Below are 19,180 nucleotides of genomic sequence, written 5' to 3' on the forward strand. Positions count from 1 at the left end.
CAAAGACGAAAAGCTCAAGGCTGCGGAGCTCGGGCGGCACCTCCTTGTCGAGGGAGAGATCGAGACCCTGCAGGAGATTATCACGCTCTTGGAGCCGGCTGCCAAGCTTACACACTGGGCAGGCGCACATGATAACCCGACCATTTCGCAAATCTATTTGAGGGTCTACACCATGCTCCCGGCGCTTACAACATTCCGAACGGAAGAGACGAGAGAGTTATGGCAAAGCCTGGACGAACAGATCAAAAAATCGTGGCCTCTCCAGGACATTCCAGATACCGTGCTCATTTCTATATTCCTGAACCCTGCTTGCGCAGCACTCGATATCTTAAAGGATACGATGCATGCTAGTGGGGAAAGTCTGTTTATAAAAGCAAAAAAACTCTGCAGCGAAGCCTTTAAGATATTCAAAGAGAATAATACAGTGACAAAAAATCCATTGCAAACGAGTGATTATCAGATACTCTACTTCTCTTCGAATTTTGCGGTAGAGCTCTACGCTTCATCGGTACGCTTGCCGGACTACAATCACGATCGCTTTAAAGATAAGCCTCAGGACTATTGGAGGCCATATGGCATCGATGAAAATATCTCAGTTGAGGAACTTGCCCACTTCGCGCGCTCGTACCTCTGTATCCAGTCCACATCAACTGAGTCTGAGCGTTTGTTCAGTAAGGCAGGGCTAGTCCTCTCTCCACTTAGGACCAACCTCAGTGATCGAAATGTGCGCAACATCATTTTTAGTCACAGCTTTGAGAAGATTCGGACTTTGTTAGACTTACAATGAAATAAATTAAGCGTTTTTATCTACACTGCGCGTCAACAGTGTTGTATTTTGTCCACTACTTGTGAAAGTAGTATAAAGTGATTGGCAATATTAAGTTTTAGCTTTATTCTGAAAGATGCGTCTATATTTTGGACTCCATCAATGAAACTCGCTATATTTTAATGCTCAGACGGAGGCCCAGGCCGTTGTGATGACATAAGGACATCTTCCTTTGACTTTGCAGCTTTTTTTCTGATTACTCATCGTAATGTGGTAATTCTTCATCTATTAATTCTCGAAGCTAATATCTAGAGGATTTACAAACCACTCATCAATTTCAAAGAATGTATTGATCAAGCAGATGTCGGGCGCGTTTCACCCCTTTCTTTATGAGAGCGTTCTTGAGAGAAGACAAGTCAACTAATAGGACATTGGATAGGCCAGAGAGCAACTTTAACATGGCATTATGTTTAAATTTTACTTTGATATCCCGATGAGAATATGCTGTATCGCCATGCCGGTTGAAGAAATAAATGATAAAAAGCTTTTTCTCATACCATTTTTAATGACTTACACTTAACATCTGCCTCAAGAATAAAGTATATATTCCACGGAGTGACAACCATGGTGCCTGAGGGATAGGGACTTCAGCATTGCTAAGCCAGGGCAAGACTTCTTTTACTAAGCCCAAAAAGAGTGGCAAGAGAAGAATCTAGTACAATTGTATCAGTGTTACTTGGCGTCACAGACGATGATTATTGGTCTTTAAGATCTTTGAGATATAGAGATATAGAAGCCTAGCTATGGAAGTAGAAGTTGGCTTTGACTATATATAGTCAACATTAGTAATAAAGAGAAAGCAGAGGCAGAGATGCCGAGCATTTACTGAATTATTAAAGTACATGGCCGCTTTGTGAGACAAGATCAGACAAATAAAGTTAATCTGTCAACTGTTCGTGGTATTAAGCGTGTTTATAGGGATGATGCAGAAGGTTCTCTGAGAATTGAATGAGAATGAGAATGACAATGGCAATGGTAATGGTAATGGCAATGGTAATGGTAATGGCAATGGTAATGGTAGTGCGAAAAGAGAAGAAGCCTGTTATGCATGCAAATGATTGTGGATTTTTTTAAGCCTGTATGCTTTTTCTTCAGGTTAGCGCTGTTTGTGCAATAGGTTTGTGCTGTTTTCAGAACAGGTTCGCGCTGTTTTAGAAAAGGTTTGTGCTGTTTCAGAACAGGTTCATGCTGTTTCAGAACAGGTTCGCGCTGTTTGGGCAATCAGCTTGTGCTGTATGGGCAATCAGCTTGTGCTGTATGGGCAATCAGCTTGTGCTGTATGGGCAATCAGCTTGTGCTGTATGGGCAATAGGTTTGTGCTCGTTTTCTTCCAGCACGTGCTGGAAACCAAAACATCACGCCCTTTCTCTTCAGGCTCAGATCTCTGGATTCAGGATCAACTTTATAGTGCTTTGCGGCTTGAACAACAACAATATTATTAAGTCCATTCTCAATACGCGCGTCTTCAAAGACTAGAGTTAACGTACAAATGTCCAGCTTTTTCTTTATTATATGCTCTCAAGCAATGAACTAGACTTTATAATATAAATGCAACACTTACCTCGAATTCAAATTCATAGCCAGCGACTCTTTTCTTCATGCTTGAACCTCGGCGGTCCTCCTGCATATGCGGTATTGATGTGAGTTTTTATGACACACTGTCCCGCATGTTTTAAATATCTAGGTGTTGCCTTAACACTCTGATCGTTGTTGATAACGAGCTCCTAAGCTTTAAGCTTGACGTGTATGTCGCCTGGGACCATGGAACGGAGGAATGTGACATTGTCACTTTTCTCCGAGGTTTGATCGGTTTCTCTTCAAGCATGATCCAGTAAATATTATCAATCATCTCCTTGGATGATGCTTGCTTGATCGGATGCTCCTCTGATGTGACCTGGAATGGCTTGTCGGGTCCCAACACAAAACTTATGGGTGGAAAGATAGGAATAGACAATAGAAACAACTTGCCACTTGCTTGAGAAAATTCCGATGATGCAGCTGCGGCAATTCGCTTGGTGTGCTCACTTCTCCTTGCTCAGGTTCTCTAAATAGTGATATTTTAGTTTATCTATTAGTGCCACATTATAAAATTGTGTCTGTGCCATTGTCATAAACAATGGCGAGTAAAAAGAAGTAAAAGAAACGATCGCTACTTTTTCCTTGGTCCCTTATCCCTGCTTGGCCTACTGGGCTTGTCGTCCTCCGCTTGAGTCGACTCACTTTTTCCTTTATTTGATCCGCTGTTCAACAAGCTAATATTGAATACGTCGTTTCTATTCGTTTGTCTTTGATGACAGGGGCTTCTTTGACTTTAGCTACTGAATAACCACCCTGTTCGTGATAAGGCAATATGATAAGCCAACGTGATAAGTAAGGCCTAAACAACAGCAACAAGGATATGTCATTCGAGCAAAAGCCGAGAGAAGACGGTGATGAGAGGTGTTCTTTGATGCAATTATGGCAAGTTGTATTATGGGCATCCTTAATTCTTGACCTTATCGCCGATTTTTGACTGTACGGAAACAGGATAATATTTACCCTCCGATTCTAATACAAAGACGATATCTGGTCCAGACAGGTTCTCTTTTGGAAACAAAAAAAAAAAAGCGAGATTAACTTGGATTCATGTATTGAGTCTTTGTTACAGTGAGTATCCAAGAATTCGTTCATTGTTATAATTCTGGAAGATTGAAATTAAACAAAGCGGGACTGAAATACTCAAAATGTGTGCCCTTTGTGCCAGACGTAGTGGGCATCTAGTAACACACTGTTAACCAATTTAACCAATCCAGGGTCATCCACTTCAAATATGTTAAATGCCATTGGCTCAACGACAATCGTAAATTCCTTCTTCCTTTGATTAACGACAGTTCGAGCAAACGAAGCCTCGACCGGAACAGGCTCATTGTACTCCAATATCAAGTCTTTACTATATAGTAACCTATTCTTTACGGCTCGACCGAAGGTTTCCCTGATGTCGACACTGGTTTTAATTCCTGCATCCCCTTTGTTAATACGCTTCAGAATCCTAGATTACTCATGGCATAGGTTACCAGATTCTTTATATCCTGGATCAGTGAGCGACCACACCAGGCCCTTGATTTCTTGCTTCCAAAGGCCTGCGTCGGCACGTCCAATGAGGTTTTCTATTATAGTGATCATTGGACGGAGACGACCACAGGACCAAGTATATAGCATCCCGATTGCTTGATCATTAAAATGGCCTCTCAGCTTTGATGCAGAGCTTGAGGAACCTTGTTTCTCCAAATATCGTACAAGTGTCTTGAAGTATGTCCGGACTTTTGCTTGATTATCCCATCTAGGAAACGATACTGCACTCTTGAACCTCGAGTCATCGAGAACTTCTCGATATTCCTTGAAGCTTTGCCAGTTCTCTTAATCCAAGCAGGATCATAAATACAAAAGCCTATCCCGCAAGGAACTATGCAGATTTGTAGTAAATTCTCTGATAAACCCTCCAATCCATGAAAGAATGCTGATAATATTGGTCGCTTAGTGTTGTCGTTATTAATAAACTGGTATTTAGCCTCCCCTCCCCATATCCTGCGTCTCGTTCAAAATAACCAAAAACATAGAGTTGCCTTGATGCCGCTCCGAAAGGACCCTGATTAGATTGTCGAACCAATCTTGCAGGAGCTTGTCAAGGCAATTAAAGCCAACTCCACCAAGTAATTCTGCTACTTTTGTGAAGAGCGCTAGGAATAAATCTGTCCTGGATGGAACCGAGTTTCCTCAATGAACTTCTCCAAGGACCTGTGGACACACTTGCAATAGCATCCATTGGCTAGGCGTCATTCTACCTTCGGACAAGTAAAAAGGGTAAATTGATGAGCATCAAATATAAAACATAAAGGCACTTTTGCTTACGTTCTTCAAGGGGTATACGAAAACCAAACTGCGATTAACCGCCTATGAACGCAAGACACAGAACATTTGGTGAGATTATAAACAAGCGTGGATATCCCAGACATCAAGGACCTTTTCCTCCTAATCTCCCATCCGTCTAGCATGGCTCCCAAGGTAATTGATGTGAGAGGGGATGATTCTGGCGAGATTGATGCCCTCAACAGCATGTAGCATTAATATACCGAGAACTATGAATATATTGACGACACAATCTAATATTGTATCACATTTTACCGGTCAAGCGCGTGGCAGCCTTGGCCACATTCTTGATGTTTTTTTATTCCATGTCCCTGGACGCCTAGAGATTCAGACGCACCGTCTTCACATACTGACACTGAATTGGCCGAACATACAACAAATATGATCTCATTGATCACAGGTTGCCATCCCGTGCACGCACCATGGGGCTAAAACGACATTTATGTCTTTAGAGCGGAGCTGTCATCCTAGCTCCTGGTTAAACGTTCTGGCGCCCTGGATGATGATAATTGATAGGCCTTCCGCAAGTGGCAAGCATCCAGATGACAAAGCATATGAGAAAGGATAATTTCCTATGCCAGCTGTCCTGGTGATAATAATATGGTTTTGGGTCTCATCATCAGACTCTCACTGGGTTCTCCACAGGATTCTTCATCTCTATCCGTTTTTACAAAACTCTTTGATAATAGTATCACAAAATCCCTTGCACACAAGATCGCATGATGATCACAGGCTTTATAAAGTTCTATATGCCCCAGTAGAAGGCAGGACGGATTAAACCGCTCTATCTATTCGTCTAAAAGGTAAGTGGATGATGATGGCTTCATTCATAAAGAATGAGCCATTGTAAAAAAATTCTCAAGGAACGGGTATAATGCTTTTTTTAAAAAAGACAAAATTTCATCCACTTGATTGGTATTCGATTTAATTCTTCAGATTCGTACCGGCTGATCCTCCTGAATATGCAGCTTCGGTGTCGATTTTTATAACACGCTGTCTCACATCTTTTACGCATTCAGGTGCTTTCTCGGCAATCCAACCTTCGAGGGTACGAAACTTCTGAACTTTAAAATCGTCATATACGTTTCCTGGCACCGCAAAATAGAGGAAAATGGTATCGTCACTTCCCTTCGACTTTGATTGGTCTCCCTTCGACTTTGATCGGTGTCCCTTCAAGCAGGGTCCAGTAATACAATCAATTATCTCCTTGAATGGTGCTTGCTTGATTGAATGCTTCCCTGCTACTGTGACTTGAAATAGCTTGTTGGGTCCCAATGCAAAATCAATGCACGGAAATTTAGAATGTGCTGGTACAAACAACTTGTCAGCTGCTTGAGTGAGCCCTGATAATTCCTCTGGAGTCCGGAAAAACACCACTTCTGGATTTGCTGGAAAATCAAGAAATCCTGTTTCGCCTGACTGGAGATCCCTAAAGGGAAATCTAATATCACCACGTCGAAATAAGTGATGAGCATAGATTTCAAACACCGGGCCTTTAGCTATATCCTCTCCGCCTTTGACAAGTTTCGCCAATACATCGACCCAAGTGTTATCTTTTATTTTGTCCATAATCTGTGATTCGACCCAACGAGATGCCCACACCAGGTAGAAGTCGAGATGGTCAGAAGTGGGGACTCTATGGAGTAAACGACCACTAAATGCACTCGCATCTTTTCCTTGTGCAAAGAGGCTTACAAGATCTGCTGGCTTCTCGAGTGTGTCAATGGCCGCCTTGACGCGGGAAAACGCACTTTTTCTAGCTTCCTTAATATTTTCTTGATCCATGGATAGTGAAAAGGCTGGGGCCTGTAGGACCTGTCTTGGTACTCCCCCCAACTTGTAAAAAAGCTCCTCCAAAAATTCTTCATCCACTAGATGATAATACTCTACATTGGCTCTACATTCTTTAAGCTCGTCCAAACTCCAGAGTGACATGTGATAGTAGCTAAAGCGTGCAGTTTCCTTGGCGAATTCACCGTACTGCTCATTGAGAGTTTTTGGTGATGCCGCAAATATCGTCCTGGCTTGATCTGGTAGAGGGTTCTCACTACTATCAACTAAGTACCACGTTTCAGGTCGAGCAAGGAAATCTTCGAACATCGTTGTATTCCCTTTACGTTGGCAAGTTGTTCCTCCATAAACATAACATCTGTCATGCTGCTTATCTTGGAAAATAATAATCGGTGGATTTTCCTCATCGTGTTCGGCAAGGAGGCGGATGGCAAAATAGACCAAAAAGGCTGACTTCCCAATTCCAGGTGTTCCAGTGACAAAGAGTCGGTTCAAACCAGTTTCATGAGGGGTACTTAACCTGGATGTAATATGGTCATAAAGCTTTTCATATTCTTCTCTGATATAAAGATGCCTTGTTTTAGCAATAGGGAAGACACGACCCTCAGGGGCAGTCAATATTTTGGAACCCTTGATACCACCAGAATTTCGGAGCTCGCAAGCCACGCTAACAATGCTGTAGTAAATACTATCTCCTGATAACTCCTCCCCCATGTACGAAAGCACCTTGACCCTCTCTTTCGAGTTGAGAGGCGAGAGGACAGGCCTACCATTCACTATCCCTTTCGTTACAAGCCCCGCTTCTGTAATCGCATCCCTAAGAGCACCTCTGCTACTTATACTTGGACGAGCTTTTTTAGAGGGTGACTCTGATAAAGGAGATAGAGTGATCAAAGTCAATATTTTTGATTTATTGCATATCACTCTAAAATTGATCAATAACCAGCTTCTCGGCCAAAAGCACTCACCAGCATCTCCATCCTGTTTTCTTTTCTGAGCTAAGTATCAAAGGCGAATAATTAGAAAGAACGTTGAGTTATCAAGACACAAACCAAATGGTGATATTATGCACATGGCCGTTTAAGATATAAACCAAGCTTCATCAGCTGAAAATATCAACAATCAGTCCATCAAGAGCCAAATACATACCTCGCTGTGGTGGCTTGACAAAAACATGGATAGTTTCCTCTGGAAGTTCGGAAATAAATATGTCCCAAGCTTCCTTGACGCGACTGTAAGAGCCTCTTTTGACTCGATTTCTGACTCAACGACGATCTTGCCTTTGTCAGGGATGGAGACCTGTAGAGGGTAGCTGGTCAGCGTCGATATCCTTAAATGCATTGGCTTTCTTGCTTTGATGGCTTGCTTGAGTTCACCGACTGAACGATCAGAAGGAATATTTACAGGAAAACATGAAGCTTCTCCATCAACAATACAATAAATCTGTAGGCTGGTTGGTTCGGGGATTTTAGGGTCATTGGTGATTGAAGACTCTTCCTTCGCTTCCCCTTTTCTTTCTTCTTTCCTTTCATACGGTTTAGTTCGAGGTGATAGGCATCGTGGTGATGTTCTGTCGCTTCCCATTGTGATTTCAAAAACAAGGGCGTAAATGGACGGAGGACAGAAAATAGGGAAAGGTTGATAAAAATGTTAAAGGATGATAGTTCAGTAGCAGGATGGTTCAAAATTGTCTAGAGATGAAGTTGAGGGAGGAAAAGAAAAAAAGAAAAAAAGAAAAAAAAAAAGGAAAGGAAAGGAAAGGAAAGGCAATGAATGAAGGCTTGGAATAAATAAAAGAGCAAAATTGATGGGAGCAAAACTGGGGGGAAATAAGAAAAAGGTGAAAAGAGGATAAAGGAAGAAAAGGAAGAGGAGAGTGCAAAAATGAAGTGAAGCAAGTTAAAGAAAGGAGCGACAATTGATAAATCTGTTCCTTTATTTCAAGGTTGGGCTATGCTGTGTGTGTGAGAAAAATTTTTTTCTTGTTGCACAAGACGCCATGCGATTAAAGATTGAATTGGCCCCCAAGTGTGACGTAACATGTATTATTTAAATACACAAACACTATTCGTCTCTTTAACTCTCTTGTTTTCACCACACAATCGAAAGTGTGCACATCCACTCTTCACCTTACATTCATCCCACTATGAACATGTCTAATACCTCATTCCAAGAACAAGAAGCTGTTACTGATGCTCCTATCAATGATGTTCTCGCCATCAATCAAATTGAAAAGATATTGATCGGTGGATTTGAAGATATTCTAAGTGTTCAAACACGAATAATATATATATAATAATAATTTTCTGTATCAATGCTTTCCTTGATGATATCAAAGCAATAATTATGCTTTAGAGAAAAGCCCTTGACGCGTCAAACTCTGGGAAGGATAGAGAGGATGACAGTGAAGAAAGAGAAGGATAATGATCAAGTAGATATCCTGGCTGGCCATGAATTTGAATTCGAGGTAAGTGTTGCATTTATATTATAAAGTCTAGTTCATTGCTTGAGAGCATATAATAAAGAAAAAGCTGGACATTTGTACGTTAACTCTAGTCTTTGAAGACGCGCGTATTGAGAATGGACTTAATAATATTGTTGTTGTTCAAGCCGCAAAGCACTATAAAGTTGATCCTGAATCCAGAGATCTGAGCCTGAAGAGAAAGGGCGTGATGTTTTGGTTTCCAGCACGTGCTGGAAGAAAACGAGCACAAACCTATTGCCCATACAGCACAAGCTGATTGCCCATACAGCACAAGCTGATTGCCCATACACAAAGCACAAGCTGATTGCCCAAACAGCGCGAACCTGTTCTGAAACAGCATGAACCTGTTCTGAAACAGCACAAACCTTTTCTAAAACAGCGCGAACCTGTTCTGAAAACAGCACAAACCTATTGCACAAACAGCGCTAACCTGAAGAAAAAGCATACAGGCTTAAAAAAATCCACAATCATTTGCATGCATAACAGGCTTCTTCTCTTTTCGCACTACCATTACCATTGCCATTACCATTACCATTGCCATTACCATTACCATTGCCATTGTCATTCTCATTCTCATTCAATTCTCAGAGAACCTTCTGCATCATCCCTATAAACACGCTTAATACCACGAACAGTTGACAGATTAACTTTATTTGTCTGATCTTGTCTCACAAAGCGGCCATGTACTTTAATAATTCAGTAAATGCTCGGCATCTCTGCCTCTGCTTTCTCTTTATTACTAATGTTGACTATATATAGTCAAAGCCAACTTCTACTTCCATAGCTAGGCTTCTATATCTCTATATCTCAAAGATCTTAAAGACCAATAATCATCGTCTGTGACGCCAAGTAACACTGATACAATTGTACTAGATTCTTCTCTTGCAACAGCCTTCGCAAAGAGACAAAGGGAACAATCTTTAAATATGTTGAGCCCATTTACTCAATCCACATAAAACAGTTTGTTCCCCTCGTGGAGGAGAGAACCCTCGATATACGATAAAACTTTTTTTGTCCATATTCCTGTTTTGTTTAATAAAGTTTTTTCTGTTCTCATGCTCCCACTTTCCATTCCTCTTCCTGAATCAGTCTGCCTGACCTTGAAACGCAATTCCTTTTTTTTATTCAACGATGAATGATAAGAGTGAGAATTTCTTGTTTGACAAAGAGCATGGCGAAGAGTATGACGAAGAGTATGACGAAGAGTATGGCGAAGAAAATAACGACGACTTTGATGAATATCACTCATTCAACCAGGAAGTCAGAAAATCTAGACGAAGACCCTACTTTCAACGAGAGTAGGTGCGAATTCGAGACTGACGATGATTACAGCGGGTTTTCTGGAAGGCGATCGCCTGTAAGTCTATACCTTTGACTCTTAGTTGCTAGTTAATACTTGATATCCCTTGCTTCGAGCCTTTTTACTGACTTCTTCCGTACGCGTCAATGCTTCTGTAGTCAGAGAGCCTCATCGACCGACGCGCCCAGCGGCAAGCGCAGGCGAAGTGTGATATATGGCGTCGTGGTCAGGACAGACACGAACAAGAGCAAGTTGATGTTTACCAAAGCAACGATATTGACCATTCTGGCGGAGAATACAATGTCTTGGGCGTGAAGACGCGCGAAGGGCGTTCAAGGTCTATGTTCGAGGAAGTGCAAACACGCCAGTTGCCCCAAGTGACTTCAAGAAGCGAAGCCAGCGTCGCCGCCAGTAGCATCAGGTCTGCCCAAGCCAAACGAGGATATCCTAAGACTCCTTCTCCTCCAACAAATCAGGGACTGCCTATTCAACCTGCCAGACCTAGGTCATTCCTACGTTCAATCTCAGCATCCCATGTTCTTGGCTCACCCTCTACATCCACATTATGCGCTCCGCGACAATCCCCACTACCACCGCTACAAAGGGCCGAGAGCTTTCATTATTATCGCAGTCCACAGCCTAGGTCTTATCTCCTCAGTTACTTCATCGTACTCTGGACGGCATAGAGATATGCATGGCGTTCAGCCCAAGTCGCCCATCTCCCTGCACCAGACCTCTCGGGCATCTTCATCGTCCTCCTCTTTTCGTGGACTTCCTCAGATCTCACGAGATTTAGCCTATCCTTTATCTTTTGACAACCCATAAGCAACCCTGCTTGCAGCTGAAGCTGAAGCTTTGGAGCAGCGTCGACCTAACCTACGTACCAGTCATGGAGCATCGGAGACATGGTACACGCTATATGAATCGCTTGAACTTGGCGTTTTACCTTCGCCCGAACGGTGCGACGACGCGCCCGCCTCACAAAAGCCTTTGGCACAAGTCCCAATACATAAGTCCATACGCAAGTCTAGTATCCTTGGACATTTCTATAATACAGATGCATCTGGCTTCTTCGAATGCCAGGTTAAGAACAGTCTCGGGGTAAAGTGTGGCATAAAGTACAAGAAGTTAGGGGCGGCAGATCACGAAAAAACCATCTCCTCAAAAACCACTCCACAATATATGAAGCTGTGCAGGAATTTCGCCTCTATCAAGGCATGGTCCAGAATGTCAAGTCGTCGAAAGATCAAGATGATGATGATGATGAGCCCCCTAGACCACAGGGGAACTTCGAAGTGGCTAGAGAGGGATTTGTTCTTACGACTATGAAGAGGCCACTTCCGTATGAACAACAGTTCTTCGAGAAATTACTTTTAAGGCTTATCGCCGACAACGGAGCGACCTTCAAAATAATTGGCTCGGATTCTTTCAAGGCAATATGTTTGCAACTTAATGCATTATACGTAATTCCAAGCACAGACGCTATCCAATCAAACATGGATTTAAGTGTAATGCATATGTGGAGGCAAATCGAGATACATCACTGATCGTAAAATTCAAGGCGCAATCACAGCGGATAGTTGGACAAGCGGTGATCAAAGGAAGTTCTTTGGAGTAACATTTCACTTTCTAACACATGACTTTCAGCCGGCTTCAGTTGTGATTGGCATGGAACGAGTCCAAGGCCCTCAATCGGCAGAAGTCCTATTGGAAAAGCTTGGTAAGAATATCATAGCTTTAGCTCTGTCGGTTTACTGCCTGTTTGAGACCTATGTAAATAACACTTTTAATCCTGGAATTTGTTCTATAGAACGTGTAGTCGCAAGATGGAATTTGGAAGGGCATTTGATCTGTGCAACAACGGATCAAGGGTCGAACATAAAAAGAGCCATACAGCTTTATAATCTAAAGAAGAGTATTACCTGGCTTCCCTGTTTTTCCCATGTAATACAGCTGTGTATCAATAAGGCATTGGAACGAAGTTCTGGAGCTAAGGCGGTGATGGAAAAATGCCAAAAGATCTCAACCTTCTTCAGAAGCTCCAGTCTTGCTATGGATCTGCTTAACAATCAGCGTAGCAAAACTGCTTACAACGAATGTCACGCGATGGAACTCAAAATTCAACATGGCAGCAAGGGTGCTTGAAGTTTCAGAAGCAATTACAGCGGTCTATCAATTAATGAGGGCAGGATCCAAAGACGAAAAGCTCAAGGCTGCGGAGCTCGGGCGGCACCTCCTTGTCGAGGGAGAGATCGAGACCCTGCAGGAGATTATCACGCTCTTGGAGCCGGCTGCCAAGCTTACACACTGGGCAGGCGCACATGATAACCCGACCATTTCGCAAATCTATTTGAGGGTCTACACCATGCTCCCGGCGCTTACAACATTCCGAACGGAAGAGACGAGAGAGTTATGGCAAAGCCTGGACGAACAGATCAAAAAATCGTGGCCTCTCCAGGACATTCCAGATACCGTGCTCATTTCTATATTCCTGAACCCTGCTTGCGCAGCACTCGATATCTTAAAGGATACGATGCATGCTAGTGGGGAAAGTCTGTTTATAAAAGCAAAAAAACTCTGCAGCGAAGCCTTTAAGATATTCAAAGAGAATAATACAGTGACAAAAAATCCATTGCAAACGAGTGATTATCAGATACTCTACTTCTCTTCGAATTTTGCGGTAGAGCTCTACGCTTCATCGGTACGCTTGCCGGACTACAATCACGATCGCTTTAAAGATAAGCCTCAGGACTATTGGAGGCCATATGGCATCGATGAAAATATCTCAGTTGAGGAACTTGCCCACTTCGCGCGCTCGTACCTCTGTATCCAGTCCACATCAACTGAGTCTGAGCGTTTGTTCAGTAAGGCAGGGCTAGTCCTCTCTCCACTTAGGACCAACCTCAGTGATCGAAATGTGCGCAACATCATTTTTAGTCACAGCTTTGAGAAGATTCGGACTTTGTTAGACTTACAATGAAATAAATTAAGCGTTTTTATCTACACTGCGCGTCAACAGTGTTGTATTTTGTCCACTACTTGTGAAAGTAGTATAAAGTGATTGGCAATATTAAGTTTTAGCTTTATTCTGAAAGATGCGTCTATATTTTGGACTCCATCAATGAAACTCGCTATATTTTAATGCTCAGACGGAGGCCCAGGCCGTTGTGATGACATAAGGACATCTTCCTTTGACTTTGCAGCTTTTTTTCTGATTACTCATCGTAATGTGGTAATTCTTCATCTATTAATTCTCGAAGCTAATATCTAGAGGATTTACAAACCACTCATCAATTTCAAAGAATGTATTGATCAAGCAGATGTCGGGCGCGTTTCACCCCTTTCTTTATGAGAGCGTTCTTGAGAGAAGACAAGTCAACTAATAGGACATTGGATAGGCCAGAGAGCAACTTTAACATGGCATTATGTTTAAATTTTACTTTGATATCCCGATGAGAATATGCTGTATCGCCATGCCGGTTGAAGAAATAAATGATAAAAAGCTTTTTCTCATACCATTTTTAATGACTTACACTTAACATCTGCCTCAAGAATAAAGTATATATTCCACGGAGTGACAACCATGGTGCCTGAGGGATAGGGACTTCAGCATTGCTAAGCCAGGGCAAGACTTCTTTTACTAAGCCCAAAAAGAGTGGCAAGAGAAGAATCTAGTACAATTGTATCAGTGTTACTTGGCGTCACAGACGATGATTATTGGTCTTTAAGATCTTTGAGATATAGAGATATAGAAGCCTAGCTATGGAAGTAGAAGTTGGCTTTGACTATATATAGTCAACATTAGTAATAAAGAGAAAGCAGAGGCAGAGATGCCGAGCATTTACTGAATTATTAAAGTACATGGCCGCTTTGTGAGACAAGATCAGACAAATAAAGTTAATCTGTCAACTGTTCGTGGTAAGCGTGTTTATAGGGATGATGCAGAAGGTTCTCTGAGAATTGAATGAGAATGAGAATGACAATGGCAATGGTAATGGTAATGGCAATGGTAATGGTAATGGCAATGGTAATGGTAGTGCGAAAAGAGAAGAAGCCTGTTATGCATGCAAATGATTGTGGATTTTTTTAAGCCTGTATGCTTTTTCTTCAGGTTAGCGCTGTTTGTGCAATAGGTTTGTGCTGTTTTCAGAACAGGTTCGCGCTGTTTTAGAAAAGGTTTGTGCTGTTTCAGAACAGGTTCATGCTGTTTCAGAACAGGTTCGCGCTGTTTGGGCAATCAGCTTGTGCTGTATGGGCAATCAGCTTGTGCTGTATGGGCAATCAGCTTGTGCTGTATGGGCAATAGGTTTGTGCTCGTTTTCTTCCAGCACGTGCTGGAAACCAAAACATCACGCCCTTTCTCTTCAGGCTCAGATCTCTGGATTCAGGATCAACTTTATAGTGCTTTGCGGCTTGAACAACAACAATATTATTAAGTCCATTCTCAATACGCGCGTCTTCAAAGACTAGAGTTAACGTACAAATGTCCAGCTTTTTCTTTATTATATGCTCTCAAGCAATGAACTAGACTTTATAATATAAATGCAACACTTACCTCGAATTCAAATTCATGGCCAGCCAGGATATCTACTTGATCATTATCCTTCTCTTTCTTCACTGTCATCCTCTCTATCCTTCCCAGAGTTTGACGCGTCAAGGGCTTTTCTCTAAAGCATAATTATTGCTTTGATATCATCAAGGAAAGCATTGATACAGAAAATTATTATTATATATATATTATTCGTGTTTGAACACTTAGAATATCTTCAAATCCACCGATCAATATCTTTTCAATTTGATTGATGGCGAGAACATCATTGATAGGAGCATCAGTAACAGCTTCTTGTTCTTGGAATGAGGTATTAGACATGTTCATAGTGGGATGAATGTAAGGTGAAGAGTGGATGTGCACACTTTCGATTGTGTGGTGAAAACAAGAGAGTTAAAGAGACGAATAGTGTTTGTGTATTTAAATAATACATGTTACGTCACACTTGGGGGCCAATTCAATCTTTAATCGCATGGCGTCTTGTGCAACAAGAAAAAAATTTTTCTCACACACACAGCATAGCCCAACCTTGAAATAAAGGAACAGATTTATCAATTGTCGCTCCTTTCTTTAACTTGCTTCACTTCATTTTTGCACTCTCCTCTTCCTTTTCTTCCTTTATCCTCTTTTCACCTTTTTCTTATTTCCCCCCAGTTTTGCTCCCATCAATTTTGCTCTTTTATTTATTCCAAGCCTTCATTCATTGCCTTTCCTTTCCTTTCCTTTCCTTTTTTTTTTTCTTTTTTTCTTTTTTTCTTTTCCTCCCTCAACTTCATCTCTAGACAATTTTGAACCATCCTGCTACTGAATTATCATCCTTTAGCATTTTTATCAACCTTTCCCTATTTTCTGTCCTCCATCTATTTACGCCCTTGTTTTTAAACAGGTTTGAAAACACAATGGGAAGCAGCAGAACACCATCACGATGCCCATCACCTCGAACTGAACCGTATGAAAAGAAAGAAAGAAAAGGGGAAGCGAAGGAAGAGTCTTCAAGCACCAATGACCCTAAAATCCTCGAGCCAACCGAGCTAAAGATTTTTTGTATTGTTGATGGAGAAGCAACATCTTTTCCTGTAAATATCCTTCTGATCGTTCAGTCGGCGAACTCAAGCAAGCCATCAAAGCAGAGAAAGCCAATGCATTTAAGGATATTGACGCTGACCAGCTCACCCTCTACAGGGTCTCTATTCCTGACGAAGACAAGACCGTCGTTGAGTCAGAAATTGTGTCGAAAGAGGCTCTCGTACCCGCGTCAAGGAAGCTTAGGGACATATTTATTTCCGAACTTCCAGAGGAAACTATCCATGTTTTTGTCAAGCCACCACAGCGAGGTATATCTTTGGCTCTTGATGGACTGATTGTTGATATTTCCAGTTGATGAAGCTTGGTTTATATCTTAAACGGCCATGTGCATGATATCACCATTTGGTTTGTGTCTTGATAACTCAACGTTCTTTCTCATTATTCGCTTTTGATACTTAGCTCAGAAAAGAAAACAAGATGAAGATTCTGGTGAGTGCTTTTGGCCGAGAAGCTGGTTATTGATCAATTTTAGAGTGATGTGCAGTGCAATAAATCAAAAATATTGACTTTGATCACTCTATCTCCTTTATCAGAGTCACCCTCTAAAAAAGCTCGTCCAAGTATAAGTAGCAGAAGTGCTCTTAGGGATGCGATTACAGAAGCAGGGCTTGTAACGAAAGGGATAGTGGATGGTGACCCTGACATCTCGCCTCTCAACTCGAAAGAGAGGGTCAAGGTGCTTTCGTACATGGGGGAGCCATCAAGAGGTAGTATTTACTACAGCATTATTAGCGTGGCTCGCGAGCTCCGAAATTCTGGTGGTATCAAGGATTCCAAAATATTGACTGCCCCTGAGGGTCGTGTCTTCCCTATTGCTAAAACAAGGCATCTTTATATCAGAGAAGAATATGAAAAGCTTTATGACCATATTACATCCAGGTTAAGTACCCCTCATGAAACTGGTTTGAACCGACTCTTTGTCACTGGAACACCTGGAATTGGGAAGTCAGCCTTTTTGGTCTATTTTGCCATCCGCCTCCTTGCCGAACACGATGAGGAAAATCCACCGATTATTATTTTCCAAGATAAGCAGCATGACAGATGTTATGTTTATGGAGGAACAACTTGCCAACGTAAAGGGAATACAACGATGTTCGAAGATTTCCTTGCTCGACCTGAAACGTGGTACTTAGTTGATAGTAGTGAGAACCCTCTACCAGATCAAGCCAGGACGATATTTGCGGCATCACCAAAAACTCTCAATGAGCAGTACGGTGAATTCGCCAAGGAAACTGCACGCTTTAGCTACTATCACATGTCACTCTGGAGTTTGGACGAGCTTAAAGAATGTAGAGCCAATGTAGAGTATTATCATCTAGTGGATGAAGAATTTTTGGAGGAGCTTTTTTACAAGTTGGGGGGAGTACCAAGACAGGTCCTACAGGCCCCAGCCTTTTCACTATCCATGGATCAAGAAAATATTAAGGAAGCTAGAAAAAGTGCGTTTTCCCGCGTCAAGGCGGCCATTGACACACTCGAGAAGCCAGCAGATCTTGTAAGCCTCTTTGCACAAGGAAAAGATGCGAGTGCATTTAGTGGTCGTTTACTCCATAGAGTCCCCACTTCTGACCATCTCGACTTCTACCTGGTGTGGGCATCTCGTTGGGTCGAATCACAGATTATGGACAAAATAAAAGATAACACTTGGGTCGATGTATTGGCGAAACTTGTCAAAGGCGGAGAGGATATAGCTAAAGGCCCGGTGTTTGAAATCTATGCTCATCACTTATTTCGACGTGGTGATATTAGATTTCCCTTTAGGGATCTCCAGTCAGGCGAAACAGGATTTCTTGATTTTCCAGCAAATCCAGAAGTGGTGTTTTTCCGGACTCCAGAGGAATTATCAGGGCTCACTCAAGCAGCTGACAAGTTGTTTGTACCAGCACATTCTAAATTTCCGTGCATTGATTTTGCATTGGGACCCAACAAGCTATTTCAAGTCACAGTAGCAGGGAAGCATTCAATCAAGCAAGCACCATTCAAGGAGATAATTGATTGTATTACTGGACCCTGCTTGAAGGGACACCGATCAAAGTCGAAGGGAGACCAATCAAAGTCGAAGGGAAGTGACGATACCATTTTCCTCTATTTTGCGGTGCCAGGAAACGTATATGACGATTTTAAAGTTCAGAAGTTTCGTACCCTCGAAGGTTGGATTGCCGAGAAAGCACCTGAATGCGTAAAAGATGTGAGACAGCGTGTTATAAAAATCGACACCGAAGCTGCATATTCAGGAGGATCAGCCGGTACGAATCTGAAGAATTAAATCGAATACCAATCAAGTGGATGAAATTTTGTCTTTTTTAAAAAAAGCATTATACCCGTTCCTTGAGAATTTTTTTACAATGGCTCATTCTTTATGAATGAAGCCATCATCATCCACTTACCTTTTAGACGAATAGATAGAGCGGTTTAATCCGTCCTGCCTTCTACTGGGGCATTTAGAACTTTATAAAGCTGTGGTCATTATGCGATCTTGTGTGCAGGATTTTGTGATACTATTATCAAAGAGTTTTGTAAAAACGGATAGAGATGAAGAATCCTGTGGAGAACCCAGTGAGAGTCTGATGATGAGACCCAAAACCATATTATTATCACCAGGACAGCTGGCATAGGAAATTATCCTTTCTCATATGCTTTGTCATCTGGATGCTTGCCACTTGCGGAAGGCCTATCAATTATCATCATCCAGGGCGCCAGAACGTTTAACCAGGAGCTAGGATGACAGCTCCGCTCTAAAGACATAAATGTCGTTTTAGCCCCATGGTGCGTGCACGGGATGGCAACCTGTGATCAATGAGATCATATTTGTTGTATGTTCGGCCAATTCAGTGTCAGTATGTGAAGACGGTGCGTCTGAATCTCTAGGCGTCCAGGGACATGGAATAAAAAAACATCAAGAATGTGGCCAAGGCTGCCACGCGCTTGACCGGTAAAATGTGATACAATATTAGATTGTGTCGTCAATATATTCATAGTTCTCGGTATATTAATGCTACATGCTGTTGAGGGCATCAATCTCGCCAGAATCATCCCCTCTCACATCAATTACCTTGGGAGCCATGCTAGACGGATGGGAGATTAGGAGGAAAAGGTCCTTGATGTCTGGGATATCCACGCTTGTTTATAATCTCACCAAATGTTCTGTGTCTTGCGTTCATAGGCGGTTAATCGCAGTTTGGTTTTCGTATACCCCTTGAAGAACGTAAGCAAAAGTGCCTTTATGTTTTATATTTG

General features: G+C 42.0%; 1 protein-coding gene across 1 annotated transcript; it reads right to left on the bottom strand.

Moving 5' to 3' along the window:
- Positions 1-3,825: 3,825 nt before the first annotated feature.
- On the bottom strand, positions 3,826-4,395 carry BCR41DRAFT_366078 (hypothetical protein; the record flags this gene model as incomplete). The annotated part of the gene is made up of 3 exons (XM_022026199.1): positions 3,826-4,080; positions 4,103-4,268; positions 4,302-4,395. Coding segments are annotated over 3 exons (300 nt in total), but the record flags the coding sequence as incomplete, so codon positions are not given.
- Positions 4,396-19,180: the final 14,785 nt, after the last annotated feature.

Source organism: Lobosporangium transversale (assembly GCF_002105155.1).
Source record: "Lobosporangium transversale strain NRRL 3116 chromosome Unknown BCR41scaffold_112, whole genome shotgun sequence".
Lineage (NCBI taxonomy): Eukaryota > Fungi > Mortierellomycota > Mortierellomycetes > Mortierellales > Mortierellaceae > Lobosporangium > Lobosporangium transversale.